Genomic DNA, 18,694 nt, shown 5'->3' on the forward strand with positions numbered 1-18,694 from the left:
CTTCCGTATGCTTTTTTTACTCCCTAATAGTCCCCTTCCGTTTTCTCACACTTCCTCTTTTAAACCCAGTGAGGGAAATAAATCCCAGTTGCCCTTATAGTTAGCGATCAGCTGGATTCTCCCCGGGGTTTGCTCCCCCCCACTGAAACGCCTGCGGCCATCCCCGATAGCCCCTAGCACGGGAGCAACTCCTCTGCCATGGGCTCACCCTGCAAGGTGCTTCCTGTGCTGGAGAATCTCTAATTCTGTTTTCACCTGTTTATTTGTACCCAGTCCCTAGTGTTCAGTGACAAAACCTTCAAAAGAGCTTATTATTGTTAGCATTTTATTCTGTTATGCTTTGTTTCTTGCGATACAAACAAGCTAACCTGCAGGAAGAGGAGAGAGGGCAATGCCAGAGCAACCATCTTACAAGCTGTAGGCATCACCTGATACATTTTTTCCACTTCATTTTTACCTGGATGATACTAGCCTTCATAAAAAGGCACGAAAAGCATTAAAGTGTTTTGTAGAGGAGGGAGAAGATCTTACTGCTTTATTTGGCTGAGAGAGAGGCACGTGATGAATCAGTACAGCTTTACTATTCGTCTTAAGCACAAGTTTGGAAGGTATTAACCAGATGAGTCCTATATGCAGCTAACAGGATCGGGGCTGAGCGCCTCTCAGCCAATGCACCTGGATCTTCGTAAGTAGGATCGGTTCCCTGTCAGCACTTTCTCAGTCTGCAAAATTTCTCGCTTTGCATTTTCTTTCAAATGTTGGTTATAAAAATCACACTTAAAAATGTGTAGCAATGCTGGAATAAAGTCTAAACGCTTTCCAACGCTGCCATAAAGGTGAGGTTGTGGTCGAGGCCCTCGGCTGCGTGCAGGACTCGCAGGAGAGGTGAGGGGGACAGGAGAAGGCGCTGGTCCAGCGTACTCCGGCCGGGCTTGTCTCTGGTTTTGAGCCGCGAAGGAGAGGTGTCTCGTACCGGCCTGCGCCCCACGCACGGCCCTGGGTGCCCGTAACCCCTCCCTGCGCCGCTGCCCCCGGGGAACGCAACTGAGCCACAGGGCAAAGCTCACGGACAGCTTTTGGGCGCTCTTTGCAACCTCGCGCGCACGCCCCTCGGGGTGCCCTTTGCACACCCCTTTGCACAAGTCTTTCATAGCGGCACAAGCCTCACGGCAGCCCGCCGGAGGTCAGGGGCAGCCGCGAACCTCCGCCTGCCTGCCCACAGCAAACCCCGCACTGCTCCAGGAAAGAACCCGGGGTGTAGCTAATTAGGTAATTAGCTACTTAGTAATTAGCTACTTTACTTTTTATTTTGGATCACCAAGTTTCCACTAGCAGCTAAATGTTCCTGTTGTATTTTACTATATCAAGTACCAAGAGCAGACAGCAAGATGATCTTCACTGCAGCTTTTTTTAAAATTAGTTTTACCTTCTTTGAGGAAACTAAATGTTGGGGTTCTCTTGTTTGGTTTTTTTTTTCCCCACCTGTGTGGGCCCAGTTCCTCCAGCCTGAGTTTGATTTCTGTGTGCGTGACTCTCATGCCACCATACAACATTTCCCTACACGGGAGATAAGCATTTATTCACATTTCTGTTTCTGTGGAGTGTTAAAATATTAAGACTTAAATTTTTTATGACATTCATAGGAGTGGTTATGGAGGCAAACAAGATTACAGCACGTACTACATAAAAGCTTGTTTATGCAGGGAGGGAAAAAAAATCAAACTCAGAGACATGTTTGCAAAACTGCGGAAGAACCCAAGGGGATGGTTTTTTAGTTTTTCCTCTCCTTTTCTTCTCCTACCTCCCTGTTTTTATTGCCATCACAGTAACAACTCCCAGCTCTTAAAGGGCTGAGTTTATTTTCAGTGAAATACTGGTTCCAGCAGCAGGTTATTTTTGGATTCAAGGGTAGAGGTCTACAGAAGACGGGCAGCACTTGGCTTCGTAATTAAAGCGCCACTTCAGGCAACCCACGTCGGGGTGCGGGCGAGCAGCTCACCCGCCTCTGGGCAACGCTGCCGGTGCGGCCCTGCGCCCCCCATGCACGCTCCTTCGCTCCCACCGCGCTCCTCTGTGGATGCCCTTTGCAAACTCCTGCCCGCGCTCTGTTGCACAACTCTGTGCACAAATCTGTGCACACCCCTTGGGACGCCCTTTGCACACCCCTTGGGATGCCCTTTGCACACCCCCGGGACGCCCTTTACACACCCTCGCGATGCCCTTCGCACACCCCTTGGGACTCCCTTTGCACACCCCCGGGATGCCCTTTACACACACCTTGGGACGCCCTTTGCACACCCCTTGGGACACCCTTTGCACACCCTCGCGATGCCCTTTGCACACCCCCGGGATGCCCTTTGCACACCCCTTGGGACACCCTTTGCACACCCCCGCGATGCCCTTTGCACACCCCCGGGACGCCCTTTGCACACCCCCGCGACGCCCTTTACACACCCCCGCGATGCCCTTTGCACACCCCCGGGGATGCCCTTTGCACACCCTCACGATGCCCTTTGCACACCCCTCGGGACGCCCTTTGCACACCCCTGCGATGCCCTTTGCACACCCCCAGGACGCCCTTTACACACCCCCGCGATGCCCTTTGCACACCCCCTGGGATGCCCTTTGCACACCCCTCGGGACGCCCTTTGCACACCCCTGCGATGCCCTTTGCACACCCCCGGGATGCCCTTTGCACACCCCCCGGATGCCCTTTGCACACCCCTGCGATGCCCTTTGCACACCCCCGGGGACGCCCTTTGCCCACCCTTCGGGACGCCGTTTGCCCACCCCTCGGGATGCCCCCTGCACAGCCCCTTCGCAAACACCTTTGCGCACCTCTTCGGGTGCCCCTGCAACCCCCTGTGCCCGCCTTTGCACACCCCCACGCACGCGCCCAGCCCCTTGCCCACCCGGTGCCCCCCGCCCAGCCCCTTGCACCGCCGGCTGCAGCGGGCCCCGCGCAGTGACGGCGCCGGCCACGAGGGGGGAGCCGCGCTCTTCCCGGCGCTCCGCGGCCGCCGAGGGCCTCCCCCCCCCCGCCCCGCCCCCCGCCCCCGGGGGGGCGGCCCGGCCCCGGGGCGCACCGGCCTCGGGCGGGCGCCAGCCCACCGGGGTGAGAAACTTCTCCGGGCCGCCAGCGAGGGGGTGTCGTGCAGAGAAGGGCACACGGGGCTCCTTGTGCCCCCCCCCGTCCCCCCCCGGCCGCCCGTTCTCGCTGGCCCCGCTCCGGCTCCCGAGAGCCGCGTGTCTGGGCGGCGGCAGCGGCCTGGGGCAGCGCGGCCCCCCCGGGGGCGCAGAGGGGCACCTGGGGGGCGGCCCCGCCGAGCCCCCCCGCCCCGTTCCCCCCACAGGTGAGCCCGGCGGCGCCGCCCCCGCCCGGCCCGGCCCGGTCCGGCCCGGCCCAGCGCCGGCTCGTCTGTCCGTCTGTCCGTCCGCCCGCCCGCCCGCGCCGCCGCAGCCCCCGGCACAGCGCCCGGCTGCCCCGGGGAGCGCTGCTGCTGCTGCCGCCGCGGCGGGCGGGGGCGGCGCCGGCTGCCCCCCGGGGCGGCGATGCGGCGGGGGCGGCCGTGAGCGCGGGGCCGGCGGGGAGCGGGGACCCCCCCCTCCGCGGGGCGGCCGGCCCCGCCGCCGGACGGGCGGGCGGGCGGGCGGGCGGACGGAGCCGCGCAGCGGAGCGGAGGGGAGCGGGCAGGCGCGGGGGGAGTGGTTAGCGGCTCCGCCGCGACACCCCCAGCCCCCCCGCCCCGTTCAGCCGCCCCTCTCCAAATAAATCAGCACCATGACTACTTCTGGGCATGGAACAAAGAGGATGCTCTCCCGGGGCCCCGCGCTGCTCCTGGCGCCGCTGCTGCTCCTGTGCCGAGGTAACCCCCAGTTCCGCCACCGCGACCCCGACCCCGTGTTTTTTTTTTTTTTCTAAACTCTTTTTATTGATTCTATTTTTTCCCCCGTTTTTACTTTTACAGCTGTTTCCCCCTTCCCAGCCCTCCCGCCGACGTGGCCGCGGAGGGCGGCGGGGCCCCCCCGGGCGCTCCGCGCTGCCCTGCGCGCCCGCGGATGGGACACGCACACACGCACCCCCCTTCTCTTGGGCGCACAAAGTTGTCCCCATCCATCTCCACTGTGGCAGCCCCCCCCCTGCGTCCACAGTCGCCTCCCCGTGTCCCCACCCCTCCCCACGCGTGTCGCGGGCTCCCGGCCCCCTGCGCGGGGGCTGCCCCGCGGCTTCGGCCGCTGCCAGCGGGTCGCTGCCGGCTTGGGGGGAAAAAGGAAAAGTTTGGGTTTCCCGGAGCGCTGGGGGCCGGGGAAGGGTGGCGGGGCTCGGGGCTTCCCACGGGGCTCCCGACCCGCCGCTCCTCCCCGCTCCTCGCCGCCTCTGGCTATCCTCGGGTGGGGGGGGGAAAGATGTACAGGAGTTAAGTCTCTTCGGTAAAATAATGCTTGTGCCGCCTTTCCTGCGCTTTCTTTTAAGCAGAGTGGGTTTCCATCGGCTGGCGGGGAGCAGGATCAGGCCCTTAGGTGAGCTCGGGTGGGATTTGCTGATCGCGGCCGGCTGCCCGGCAGCGCGCCGGCGGCTGGAGGGAGCGCGGCTTGGAGCATCGCGCTCTTTTGTCTTTTATTTTTCTTCCCCCTCCCCAGCTGGAGTCGGGAGCAGCCTTTTGGGTCCCAGTTGCGGGTGTTCGGCGGGGAAAGGCTCACCCCCAGGCTGGCAAACCGAAGCGCTGCCCCTGGGAAAGTCGTCTGCAGGACTTCTCTCCTGGCACGTTTTCCTCCGCTTGCTCGTGTGAGCTCCCTGGCAGATGTTGTTCTTAATAAACAGGGGTTGTTAAAAGCAAATTAATTAAGGTGCATCGGTGCTGAACTTGCTCAGCAATTCGTCCGGCTTTACCGCTGCTCGGGACGGCGTTCACGTTTGACCGTAGCGCGGAGCCTGGGCTGCTGGGGAAACTTCACCGGGGCTTTAGGAATATGCCAAAATGCAAGGATTTTAGGTGAAAAAAGGAGTGATCCGTAGGAGGGATAAAAGCAGTGGCTGCCGTTCCTGGGGAGGGCACAGGGAATGCGTTGTGGTAGGCAAGCGTTTCAGGAAAGGTCCCTACAGGGACAGCAGGAATAATTTGCGAGGAAGGAGGCATCAGTCTCGGGGACACGCACACACGATGGACAGAGGGGGGTCCTTGCTCTGCTGACCCTAAAAAGCACTGCTTGCCCCTGCCCGCCAGCTCCTTCCTTCTCCTGGGCTGTGTGCAGCCATGGGGGCACTTGGAAATCCTGTTGAGCAGGACATGGGGAGTAGGGTGCAGAGCGTGGGGTGCAAGGTTTGGGGTGTGGGGCACAGAAAGTGGGGTGCAGGTTGTGGGGAGCGGGGCACTGAGCACGGGACACAGAGCATGAGCTGCCTGTGGGTCAGCGCTGCCGTGGCGGAGCGATGGCTTTCTGTTGCCAGCACGATGCCCTGTACTCGGTGAAGCTCTCCTTTTATTTGAGCGTTAAGAGCAGCAAAGGAGCAGGTTTTCTGGTGGTTTTTTTATTGCTTTGACACGTTAATGATAATCTTTTCTCTCATATTCCCCCCTCCCGTCTCCTCCTGTGTGGGTAGCTACCATGGTGAGATTGGGCTGTGGGTGTAATTCTTCCAGCGCTCTGAGAGCTTAAACATATGGAAACCCACTTTGAAACAGTTTGTGGCTGCAAACCTACCGTCGTACCCATCCCTCTCCCCTGCTCTCTGAATGCCTCCCTGCACAATGTGCACGTTAGAAACTCGCAGTGCGCTTTCAGCTCAAGCTGTGAATAACAAATCCGTCCCCAGCCTGCGCCTCTTTCTCCTCTCTAGGCTGTAGCATCCCTTTGCTTTCGCAGCGGAGCGCTGCCCCTGCCCTGTCCTACCTCTGGCGTGGACCACAGCAACATCTGCGTGTGGAGAGGGGGTTTGGGATCTGGGGAAACCTCTTCCGAAAGAGGCGAGTGGCGGCAGTGCCCAGGAACGCCTCCCTCCGGGGCTGTCCTGACCTTGCTGCGGCTTGCTGTGCTCCAAGTCACCGTTCTCCTCTGGATTACAGGGGTTAACGAACCACACCTTGGTTTGGGTTGTTGCAGACGGGAGAGACACCTGCATTAGCCATGCTGCGGTGCTGCCATCTCTGCAAAGCTCCCAGATCACACAGACGGTCATGTTGGGCACTTGCCATTTTTCTCTATTTATATGCCTTCGCTCCCTTCCCCATTGCCAGGGCCGGCTCTGGGCAGGCTGTGTTTTGGGGACTGGATGTGCACCGAGCTGGGTTCCTCCAGCATCTTCAAAGCAGGTGGCATTTGTTTGCCTGTCAGGCAGGTCCCCTAAATGGCTTTGTGAAGGTCCAATTAAGAGATCACTCTCCTGTCCCCGGGTCTCTGGCGGCCCAGTTGCTGGCGTGCATGTGGCTGCGAGCAGAGGGTGTGCGTGTGTGTTTGGCAGCTGAAGGCCGCTCACGCCGAGCTCGAGGATGTCTCTTGCTGGCAGCAGGCCCCTGTTCGTTGCTGGCACCTAGGCAGGGTTTTTGGCCGCCTTCCTTTGCTGGCGGTGGTGGAGCTGTCTCCGAGGTTGTATGAATAGGTATCCTGTGAATGACCTGGATGAATTACCTGAATATTTTGTTTTTTCTGCCTGATGCTATCTCACCGGCTCGCTCCCCTGCCTTGCACGCGGGCAGTGCCACGCACCCTGGAGCAGGCGTGGGAACGCGGGGCCGGCTGCTGACGGCGGGGGGTACGGCAGCGCAGGGACGGGGCGTGCAAAGCTTATTGACAAACCGACTACTTCAGCCCCTGTAAAATGCACTTGGGCTGTCATGATCCGTGCTCAAGGAAGGACCTGCAAATTGCTTTTAGACTCTGGCTCCAGGGAGGTGTGGGTGGAGAGACATTATGCTTATTTTATTATGTGTCCCTGTATCACTCTACGTAATATGGAGGCACTTTTTATGCAGAGGCTCTTCAGGAACAAAAATGAAAGACCTGTGTTACCTACTGTACAAAAGATTTGCAGAATATGATCATACAAACTGTTGAAATGTGGGTTATTTTCCCCACATTAGTGCAGATTTCAACGTTTTATGCAATGACCGTCCAAACTGATATGATTTGGGGGATAGTGTGGTGGGGGGAGAAGTCTGAAATTATTATACTGCCTCTTGCTCCAGCATCCATTAGAGCAATATATTTCAGATATTCTGATTTTACTTCCCATCAGCATAAATCTAGAGCAGCTCCTCTGAAGTCAGTGAAGCTGCTCTGGATTTATGCATCGCCGCTGTGATTGGCATTGGGCTCTCTGGGAATGCAGGAGGCAACTGTGTGACTTGCCCTGCGCAGCATTTTTCACTTCAAAAATATCCTGTCACTGATGCTGTAGCCTCCTTTGTATATTTGAAATGGGGAAGTCCACATCACTCACTGTTTTCGGGTTTTGATTATTTTCTTCAATTTGTCAGGCTTGGTCTCCAAGCTCCATTCACTGACACCTGACTCTTTGGCTGATCGATAGAGTCTCTTGAGGTTTGAATGCCAAAATAGTTACATTTAAAAAAAAATCAATAAAGTGCAATTAATTTGCTGTATTTTATTACTGGGAATGATAGGCGCTCCAAGACTCTCACTCTGAGCCCTATTATCTCCGTGTTTAAAGCAGCTTAGTGTGGCGAGGAAGGTACGAACCCAGGAGCAGCTGTAGGAGGTCAGAGCAGAGGGTCGCCGAGAGCAGGACACGGTTTGTGTCTCAGGCAGGGTTTTTGGATCAGGGATGCATTTCTGAGCCAGAGGTGGCATCCATTTATTTAATGGCTGTTACGGGTTTGCCATCATGGATTTGGTCGCTCTTTGAGCCCAGGCAGATGTCTGGTGTGCACAGGATCTCTGGGCAAGGACTCCCTTGTTTCAAAGATCCTGGAGAGAGGAGTCTGTGCACCATGGAGCATGGCAGGGATTTGGGCTATGTAGCATTTTAGGCCATATAGCGTTTTCCCATTTGTGGCTGTGGGGTGGAGATTTCCACTCTGGTGACCCCATAATGAGTCGGGGTCCTTCTGCCCTTCTCCGTAGCTCCTCAGAAATGTGCTTTGAAGCCAGGCTGCTCAGGAGACCCGTGCTGGCTGCTGTCCCAGGAGGGTCCCTTTGCTGAAAGGCGGAGGAAGCAAGGGTATCGTTACTCATAGCACTGGGTTGTGACAACTCATGGTGCTGCTCTTCCTGACCTCAGCAGCTGAGGCTGATATGAAGCATGAGTTTTGCCGTGATGGACAGGTGGCTTCACCGAGCAATGTGTCTCGCCATGCAGGTCGCTGCAGACCTGTCCTGTCTTGGAGGTGCGACCGGGGAGCAAAGGGGAGGTGTCAATCTCCTACGTCCTGCGGGAAGCAAGTGAAACGAAAAATCTTCTGGCCTTAATAAACATCCTGCTGAATGAGAAGCCATCCCACTGAAATAAATACCGTCAGCGCAACAAATAAAATTCGCTGAACTTGATTCCCCCTTCTCCCCCTGCCTAAATATAACTAATGTTTGTTAATGACAAGCGGTGACTTGATCTGTTGGCATAGCATTAGCCCTTACCCCTGTCAGTGGCTCAGCTGATGTGCTTGCATGTGGTGGTACCAGAGAAGCTTTCCCAACTACAGCTGTCAAATCCTCTCGCATTAAGTGCCAGGGAGGCTGGGGAGTGTGAGTTACCATGTGGTGCTCTAGATGTCGTGGAAGATGCTTCGATTTCATGCTGTTGGGAGTTTCCCAACTGGCATTTCAGAGGAAGCCGTTCCCACGTGAGGATGGGCAGGCAGAAATTACGAGCAAAGAGGTCCTCTGAGATAACTTACAGGGCTGGACGGGGATCGCTCGGTGTCTGGCTTTCCCTGGGTATTTCCATTCCCCCTTGTGACATAGAGTGCTGCAATGGGAAGTAATGCAAGCGCTGCCTGGAGCGTCTGCGGTGCGTAAATTCAGTGTGGAAGGACTTCACTATTTGCGCAGTACCTTGCACGATGGACTTCAGTCTCAGGTGCAATGTAAATATTAACGTTTTTTCAATGCTATCCAAAAATTCTCTTGCAGCACACTTTCAGCTTTTCTTTGTTTACATAAACATGTTTGTTTCTGACAGCATTCAGAAAGCTTCATGAATTTATGATGTGCTCCAGATTCGAGCACGCTTTCTTTTTTCCTTTTTTCTTTTTTTTTTTTCCTTTTTTTTTTTGTTTTTTTTTCCGAAACGGTCTTTCTTCCCAAATTTTGGTGATGAGGTTGTGCATATTTCAGCAGGCTATTGAGAGGCAATGTAAACACCATCTTTCATGGAAAATCAGTTTGTTCAAGTTCAAAAGCAGCCCAGCCTCCCTACTTGATCAATTTGCCTGTCACAGGAGATGATTTTAAAAGTGGCGATTACGTCCTATCTTGTCCCTCACAACTTCAGGCAAGGAGAGAAAAATGAAGTGTAGCATTTGATTTTAACTCTGTTTTTTCTGATTTTTTTTTTGGTGATGGTGGTAGTCAGGGGTGAAGCAAAGGGGTGCCCTGAGGGGGTGAGGGATAGCCAGGAGCAGAGGGGTTTCCACAAGGCTGCCGTCTGCTGAGTAGACTAATTGGAAACTGCGTGTAAACCAGCTCTGCTCATCTCACCGTGCCTGCGCCAACTGGCCCTCCTCGAGAGCCGCTCTGCCCCATCGCTTCCCCCACGCTGGAGGAGGAGACCTGCAACGGCAGAAGGACGGGCTTCTAGTGACAAAGATGCTACATCTTGGGGAGAGGTTGCTCGGGGCTCTGCTGTTGCATGGCCATGTCCTCCTGTCCCAGGGCGTCGTGCCGCCCTCGGGTTAAAGACTGTGCAGGGACCAGAGGTACGGTTATGGGGAGAGGATGGTGTAAAACCACCTGTGTTAGAGAGCTCTAGCTTGACGTCAGTGATAGTGCCACAAAGCTGCCCTCGATGGAAAGAATGCTGGAAGACCCCCGCTGATGCAATTCAAACTGGGGCTAAATGGAGAAGCAGGGACCAAAATCCTTATTCTGGCCAAGTCAAGGGGCTCGGGAGGCTCCAAAGATGGTGTTCCCACTGGGACCAGCCCATGGGTGGAGTGGGAGATGGTGCCTCTGGCCAAGCAGCTGTCCCTATCCTGAGCCCGTTTGTCTGCATGGGGGCAACACGTGCCCTAAATACGCAACGTTGGGAGAGTTTGATCCCCTGCCGAGGGAGCTCCAGGGGGAATTGGCCTGGGGAGGAACAGCACTTCTGCTAGAGACGGGGGAATGTCATGCTCATTACCCAAGAAATCCTTCAGAAGATTAAATTAGAGGTGCAGATATCTTTGAGGTTTTTTTGTTTTGCTTGTATGGGAACATCTCAAAAACAGATGGCAAAGCAGAGATTTATTTTCTGTTAAGTGCAAAGGGCTGGTGCACAGGACCTTATCTGCTTGTGGGTCCTGTAATAAACCTGCCAGCAGGTGATTTAAATTCTGTTTTTCTGATTGGGAGAGTAGTGGAAGGAACAGGGTTTATGTTACTTATGAATTTTATGAGCAATGTTAGATTTTTAAGATGCAGGAATGATCAGGGCATGGCTCTGTAGCACTGGAGACTTTCATTCCTTTCATAAAGGATCTTCCCTGAGTCAGAAAAATGAACCATTTTACATTATTTAGCAGGTGAGCTGCCGAAGCCAGCTGTTTGCATGAGTGACAGACACAACTATTTTATATGTTAGTTTAGGAGCTGTTGTCAATTAGCCACAGCTTTTGCTTAGCAATAAGACCTTTGCCACGATGGGGAAGAAGGGCTGTTTAATGGATGCTGCAGCTCTTGAAACAAACGTTTATGCTGCAGCTCAAAAAAAAGATTAAACTCGCACCAAAAAAAGACAGAGTCCGTGCACCCTAAAAGGGCACCCTTGAGCAGATGGAGCACGTTTCTACGCAACGAGCAGTAATTAGGAACTCAGCAGATAGTCGGTAGCTGGTGACTGTCTTTGGTACCCAGATTTTTGGTTGAAAAAGGAGCAAGTCCGGGATGAGTTTTGGAAGGAGCTGGTCTGGATGTGTGTGTGGGGCAAGTCCCTGGCAAGTGTGAGCGCCCGGTGTGGCGAGAGACAAAAGCCATCAGCCCTCGGTGCCTCTGTCCCTGACTCCGTGGGGCCATGGCAGTCTGAAATGTCACGGGTGGTTTTGAAAGGCACTTTGAGAGCCGGGGGTAGAGGACCGATAAACACAGAAAGTCTGATTGTCTTCACTGAGCGCAAAAAGGACACAACGCAGACCTGCACAATGAAACAGGCTTTTAAAATGTTGCAACAGAGGCATCTAGAGAGGATGGTAGAAGCTCTCTGGAAGCAGCAGAGCTCTGTCAGGGCAAGCTCGAAGGCCAGCATGCCTCAGCCATCCCCAAATCACGGGAATTAGAGCTGGAGAACTTGGCGAATAAGCCGCCTTTCCCATCTCCGATGGTTGTTCGGTACAGTCTGTTCCTGAGCGTGGCTGGTTTTCAGTGATGCAGGCAGCAGGACTTCTGCTGCTTCCTTTGGCAGAGTGTTTCACAGCCTATTAGACCTCTCCCGTATTCCGCCTACGTTTTTTCTTCTCTGCTTCATTCCGTCATTTACTGGATGACCTGAATCCACAACTTTCCATCCTTATCACCTGTCCAAAACCGAACCCAGGCAAATCTGCAAAACAGGGACAAATGGTTAAACAGCGAGTGGGAAATGCTCCGAAAGAAGGAGCTGAGCCCGGCATGTAAATACATTTACAGTTGGAGGTTATTTGGAGAATAAAGGGCAAGGGCTTGAAATGCATGTGGTGATGAGCCATAGATTACGCTCTGAAGATACTCAGAAGGCAGTTACAGTCGCACTATCTAATTCATCTCCCACTAAGACATTCTCCTCCAAGGTGTTTGGAAATAATGGAGTAGCTTAGTTACTAACATTATTAAATCCTCATCTCTGACAGCTATGAGAATTAATATACAAAGGTTTCCTCCTCTTTTTTTTTTTAAATGCAGCTCCGTTACTCATTTCCTGTCTTTCGCTTAGGAGTAGCCCACTGAAAGTTATTAGCATGAGTATTGGTGCAAAAAAGGCTCAACTCTATTAAAAAAGAGAAACGAGCAAGAGAAAAACAGACGATAGCATGACTTTTATTGCAGTTGAGGCATTTTTTTTCCTTTCAGATATTAATCATTCAGCGTTCTTCCATCTGTAGATCTCAAAGGCCTTTAGAGAAGAGAGCGGGCACCATTGAAGACATGGTCCGTGCTCTCCCATCGTCCCCAAGAGGGGCCCCAGGGCAGCAGTCCCGTGCCTAAAGCCCTGCTGGCAGGGAGAGCAGAGGTGTTGGGTGGAGCTGGGCTCTGGGGTTATTTTGAAGACAGCTGGGTTTTTTTTTTTTGCTGCTGCTCTTTGAGGAGTGAGGCTCCCCTTGGATGGGAGGCTGCCGAGGTGGCCTGGCCAGTCCATTGGCCACGGTGCACTAAGCACTGCTCGGGCACCATCTCCTCCTCTGTGTCTCAGCCCTGGCTTGTTCTGGCAGCTGAGCTGCTCGGCATCTCCAGCCCCCATCCTGGGTGCTGCTGGGGCATGTGGACGGGTGTCAGGGCTCTCTCGGGCTGCCCCAGCGTTGGCATTGCAGGGCTGAGCACCATCAGTTCAGGGGGTGAAGGACAGGGCTGAATTAACACTTGTTTCTTTTGCCAAGTTTGATTTGCACCAGCTCCGTTAAAACTGTTATGGGAAGTCTTAAGCAGAAATGAAGAGATGGAGTTAATGTTCTTCATTGCTAAAATCAAAGACTGTCCTACAGAGCAGAGCCCAGCCTGTGGTGCCCACCCATCGCCTCCCTGGTGCGATGGACCTGGGCAGCCCATGGGGATTGGGGACATCTTTTCAGGGACTGCACTGAAGAGCTGTTCTTCAGATGTGCCCTTTTAAAACCCAAACGTCCATGTCACGCACCTTATTTCACCACGAACCCTTCCATATTTGCAACACCCTTAGGGTCATAATGAGAGTACTGATGTCTGCTGTAAGCCCTGGTGGATGTGGGGCTTTGATGAGCATCAGCTCCTGGGTGCAGCTTCAGCTATTTCTTATCAAAGCATCCTGTTCAGAGTTAAAATATCTTCCTCCGCTTCTCTGAGCATATTGCAGCCCAACACATTAAATGCATTACAAGGCTGTATTGCATTTAACCAATTAACAAAAAGGGAAAGTCAAAAAGAAGTCATTGCTTTGGTTCTTACACCAACCAGCAAACTTTTAGATGGTTTCCCAAACTCCCCTAGGGTCTCTGTTCCCATGCCTTCTTGCTTGCTGCACGGCAGTCCCCGCTAGCCATCCCGTGGCCAGCGGTGCCTTTCATGGCCAAGTCCAAGCGTCTATCGGCAGCCGGGCTCCCCGTGTCCTGTGGCTGAATGCCCCATGCAAGGCCCTTGCCTGCAAGGTGCAGAGTCCCTGCAAGGCTGTGCACGCCCCAGCAGCAAGCCCCATCCGACACGAGCAGTTTACTTTGATCATGGCTGAAAAGTCCTCAGCCCTCCCGTGTGCCTGTGGTCTAATGCGCTTAAAAAGCTGCTGATAAATTGCAGCTCTCCCAGCTGCTCCTGATGCGTGGCTGATGCTCAGCTCTGGCTGAAGGTTAGGTGGGGAGCGGGTCTGCAGCCGGCCGGGCTGAATCGACTCCGCGTGGCTGCCGTTTCGGCTGGCCACGTGGACCCGTGTCGGAGGCAGTGACCACGGTGGGACCGTGGCCATCGTGAGCGAAGGGCTGAGGGCAGGAGCAGCCCCAGCTCTAATGGGTATCCATCAAAATGCTCAGCCTGGCTGGGTGTGTGGGGTCTGGGAACTGCCGTATCAGACTCCAGTCTGTGGGACTTCATCATCTGACTTATTATCTCCAAAACACAGTTATCTCCCTGAATGGCAGTCTCCTATTGAAAATGATCTCTTTCAGCAGGGCACTTGCATTTATTTACTGCACAGCTTCTCCCATTAGTATAATCATTACTCCTTGGACTGGGTTTGAATTCAGAGCATCCCACTGTGGTACTTAAAGAATTAATTACAGCGATTAAAGAATTCCTCTAAAGACTTCTATGAATTGGTCTGGTTGAAGTGTTTTAGCTTTGCTTCAATTGGTGCAGCTCTTGTCAAAGGATTGTGAGAAAATGCATGGGTCAGTGATTTAGATGAGGCAAATTACGTTAGAAAAATTGATTTGATTTAGAAAGTGAGCTTTCAGATCACAGGGAATTGCCTGCTTCTTTCTCTGCTGTGCTGCTTCTCCCTGAAGACGAGCAGAGGCAGATAATTCAGGGTTAAAGTAAGTGGCTATTGTAAAAGGTTTGTCTGAGAGTGGACGAGAGATGGGTTGACACATATCTTTAGATAAATGATTATTGACCCATATATTGCTATCTGTGCATCAGCTGGAGATACGGACGGATGGGAATGCTTACAAACAGCACTCATAGGCAGTTTGTGTGGCTTGCTAAAGAATTGGGTCCTTATTTTTAGGTTTGGGTTTGTTGTTTTTTTTTTCCCCAGAAATGGCTTTTCTGTACAGCATACCTTCAGAGCCAGCCTGGATCTGGGAACGTGTGCTGTGCGGCTGCCTTTGCCAGCCCAGTGCCTGCCTTGCCTGGCTCTGTGCTTAGTCATTCCTGGGGCTGGGAGTTTGCTTTTCATGGTTTTTTTACATCCTCAGATCAAACTGAATGTTTCCTCCTTCTGTCTCTCACCCTCGTCTTAAAGGGACTGCAGTCCCTGGGCTGCAGTGGGACAATGCCCAACAGCGGGCACAGCGGGAAGTGTCCGCTCAGAGGACTGGTTCCTAAAAAGCACCTTCTGAAAGAGCAGTTCCCTTCCCTGCATGCCAAAGAGTTTCTTCCAAGTTCTTCTTCTGACCAGCTGTGTTTTGCCTGTGAGAATGATAGGTTGCGAATGCAATGGCTGCTGGCCGGAGACCCAAAACGTTCCTGACCGTTTGTGAGTTGCTTGCCACTGCGAATGGGCTCGCTGAGTTTGTCAGGGTAGCAGGGATGAAGTTTGGCAGCAAGCATTTCAGTTTTCACTTTGTAAAATTTCTCTTTTAAAAAATAGTTAAGGAGACTGGTTTTGTCTAGCAATGCTTTCCTTGTCACCTTGCAGAGCCCTTTAAATTCCAGCTTGTTTACTGGGATGCTGGAGAGATCTCATTTTTAGTTTGGCTAGCGCTGGCGGCATTTCTCTCCATAGCATCGCCACCATCTCCCTTGGCAGGAAAATCCAGGTGCGGGGCTCTGGTGTGCCTGTGCCGTTCCCTCTCCCCCAGCGTGGGCACGAGAGAGGTGCAGGGCTCACGTGGTGCTGACGTGGTCGGGTGCACCCTTCGGCTCGGCGGGTGCGCGCACATCCCTGCGCCGTGCAGAGAGCCTCTTCCGTACCCCGGCCTCAGCCTGGGAAGCGAGCTGGCGAGTTGAAGGAGAGGAACGATGCTGGTGAGCGCTGGAATGGAGATTCCCGCCAGCAACTGAATTCAACGCTGCAAAAAAAGAAGTTGCGAAAGTAGCAATCCATCTATCCACTTAATGGGAGAAACCTAAGATCATTTCGCAGTAATCAGCCCCCTGGTGTTTAAAAAAACCAAAAATACTGCAGGTTTTTGCTTTAATGTGGATAACTGGCAACATCTAAAGCACATTAATGTGCTCAGAGTCTGTGGGGCTTTTTTTTTCTCCTTTTGACAAATAGAAGCTGTATCAAATTAAAAAATAATACAAGAAAAAATAGATTGCCTTTGCTTTTTAGATACCATGTATCTGCCATAATATTTCAGGGGTATTCTTTCCTCCCTGAAACTCCCTAGTTAATTACCAGCAGAGTTATCGGCAAGTGGATGTTTTTCTTCCTACACTGCAGGTACAGTGGGACAGCGAATATTGTCACGTCACATATCTCATGGTAATACAGTCTCAAGGTGATGCATTATGTAGGTGCATTGCTATGCTATAGCTGCTTGGCTATATCAGTGTCTCCGTTAAAACCCACAATATTCAGGGATTTTAATTTGGTTGTAAAATCTTGCTCCAGGCACTACCTCGGATGACAAAGTCTGGGAGTGGTGGGGGTTTTTTGTAATCTCATTCTATTGTTTCATGCTTTTCCTATTTTTCCTTTCCACTTAACTGTAAGGACGTAGAGGAAACAGGCTCCGAAGGCGCTGCTTGATTCTTGCTTATGTGAATTGACAGGCATTGAGTTGGAGGAAGATTGTAAAGATTTCTGCCTCCGCGTGTTGAAACGGTCACTCAGATTAAAAGAGGGGTTACCGAGGGTGGGGTTTGAATGTGGCGAGTTCGAAAGTGTCGTGAAGGAGCCCTCATTGCAAGAAGTTGCCAGGGAGAGGTGTTCAGCGTGGGCATTTCTGTAAGCCAGGTGCAGGGGGCATGTGCCCACTGTCCCCGAAGGGATGCACCCGCTGTCCCCAGCCAAGGCCATGGCCACCTGGGTCCGTGCCACGGGCTTAACCCGGTGTTTGGGGGGGGCTGGGGCTGTGGCGTGCGGAGCTGGACGCTGAGCACGTGAGTGAGACGCAGCGGGGCTTTGCTTTGGGACCGGAGTCGCTGAATTGCAGCAGATGCTTTGCTGCTGCTACACAACAATTTGTAATTAAAACACAACTTGCCGTCCTGATTAGATTAAGCAGTTAAATTCATTTGCAATATTTTTTTTCCCCCTGCATTGTGTAATTAGCAGCATATGATGCTTACTTTAGCTCAATTAAAAGTTATAATGATTAATTTGCACATCAAAGCCTCCCCATGAATCAACTGGTACAGCACACCAGAGCGAGCTCAGTTACGCTGCGGTTGTGTGAAGTGCCCGCGTGAACACCGTAACCCGCCTGCTCCCGGGGCGTGACAGTTGTGGCACGGTGGACGCTCCAGTGCGGTGGTTACTGGTGTTTTGGTCCTTCTGGAAGTCAGCAGTGTTCGTGTGCCTCAAGTCGCTCGATAAACGATAGGGCTGATGTTTGCCGGGACCTGACAATTCCTTCCTTGCATCGGAGTTGGCGTGATGCATCCCAAAGCACCTGACTGACCATTCACCTGGGAACACTTAAAAATAATAATGTTAAGGTTACCAGTGGTTCTTGTTGATGCCTTGTGAATATAAGCATCGTTCTAAAGTGTTTTGGCCAAATTCTGAATGTTTTACCCAGGTTAATCTTTGATTAACATGAGTTTTGCCTGAAGGCTTTCTAAGTCAGATTGGAGCTCTAACTAGTAAAGAACCTCATTTAAGCAAGCCAAAACCAACAAGAAAACTACTATAAGCTAATTATAATGAATTATTTTTTTCTTTCTTATGTAGTCATAATATTGTCTTTCTTTCCACCTTCTGCTGAGCCGTGAAAATATTCTGCAAAATGATATTTTTGAGTTGATGGAAAAGTACACCCCTGTCAACAATATTTTTCTATTGTTCATCAGAGACAGGCTTCATAACAAAAGAGATCCGTGTTGGAAAAGTACATCAGCTGCAAATAGTTTATTCAAAGTCTTCTCAAACAGCAGGGACGGTTTATGAGTTCCTGCTCCAGCTGAAGATGAAATGCAGAACGTGGCTTCTAATCTTTCAGAGAAGTGGACAGGGCAGGTCGTAATAATGTATTGCCATTTTCACAAAAGATGGATTTTATATTAAAGGTTCCAGTGGAAAAAGGTCTGGAGGTGTTAAAATATTTATATATTGTTTAAGTTACTGTATGAGGGTGCCATCTCCTTCCCTGGAGTGCTGTGGGGGTCGTGGACACATAAGCGAGTGGAAAATGAGCTCTCACCTTTTTTGGTCCGTGTACATGTGTCTGCATATGTGCACGTGCGTGCACCGATGTTAAATTGGTAGGGTGTTAAATGTTTCACTTTTCCAACCATCAATTTCAATTGAATTTCATAAGCCATTAAAGTTCTCCGCTGCTTCCTTTGCTGTTCCAGTTACGTGAGCTCCAGCCATTTAGCTGCAGGTCCTGGGGCATGATTGCTCTGTGGAGCAGCAAAAGTAAATTGGTTCCTGATGTAGAATCTTTTATATATATATATATTTTTTTTTTATTATTTTTTTTAAATTTTTTTTTTACTGTCTCTAACTCACTGTGAGCGATGATGTTGGGCTGATGATGCGAATCTTCAAGCTTGGCTTTTTCTGGTCCAGTTCTGGATCCCCCCCCCAACAGCATCTTTTTTAAAAAGCTTTTGTGCCTAGCCTGAATGGCAAAGTCTTATAAGTAGAGGCAGAGGATTTCTTTTGTTGTTTATATATTTATCTTTAGAATCATGGTGGAAAGATGTGACTGGGTTTTTGGGTTTCTCCCTGTAGATTTGAAATGTTTATGAGAATGATACTTAATTGGATCAAGGGAGATCTTCTGGCAGTCCTCTGACTTCGTTTCAGTACTGGCAGTGTGACAAATAATGAAAAAGCAATCATTTCCCCTTCTCCCACTTTTATTCACAGGATAAATGAATGGTTAGGATCTCTGTGCTCAAAAATAATTGCTCATGGCCCTTACAAAAAAAAAAAAAAAATTCCTTAACACTTACCCTTTAAATAGATGATTTGATCTTTTCTGTAGGTTTGTGTTTTGCACTGGTGAGTGTCTTTGCTGCCAGTCTGAGGCTAAACTTCACA

At 51.8% G+C, this 18,694-nt stretch overlaps 1 protein-coding gene across 1 annotated transcript in view; it reads left to right on the forward strand.

Moving 5' to 3' along the window:
• The first annotated feature begins 3,728 nt into the window (after nucleotides 1-3,728).
• TMEM132B (transmembrane protein 132B) overlaps nucleotides 3,729-18,694 on the forward strand; it is a 259,133-nt gene continuing 244,167 nt past the window's right edge. Inside the window, exon 1 of the mRNA XM_072879941.1 lies at nucleotides 3,729-3,866. Within this exon, the coding sequence (XP_072736042.1) occupies nucleotides 3,782-3,866 (85 nt within the window). The 5' untranslated portion in view covers nucleotides 3,729-3,781. The remainder of the gene's footprint in view (nucleotides 3,867-18,694) is intronic.

The sequence above is a fragment of the Ciconia boyciana genome, chromosome 15 (genome assembly GCF_034638445.1).
Source record: "Ciconia boyciana chromosome 15, ASM3463844v1, whole genome shotgun sequence".
Lineage (NCBI taxonomy): Eukaryota > Metazoa > Chordata > Aves > Ciconiiformes > Ciconiidae > Ciconia > Ciconia boyciana.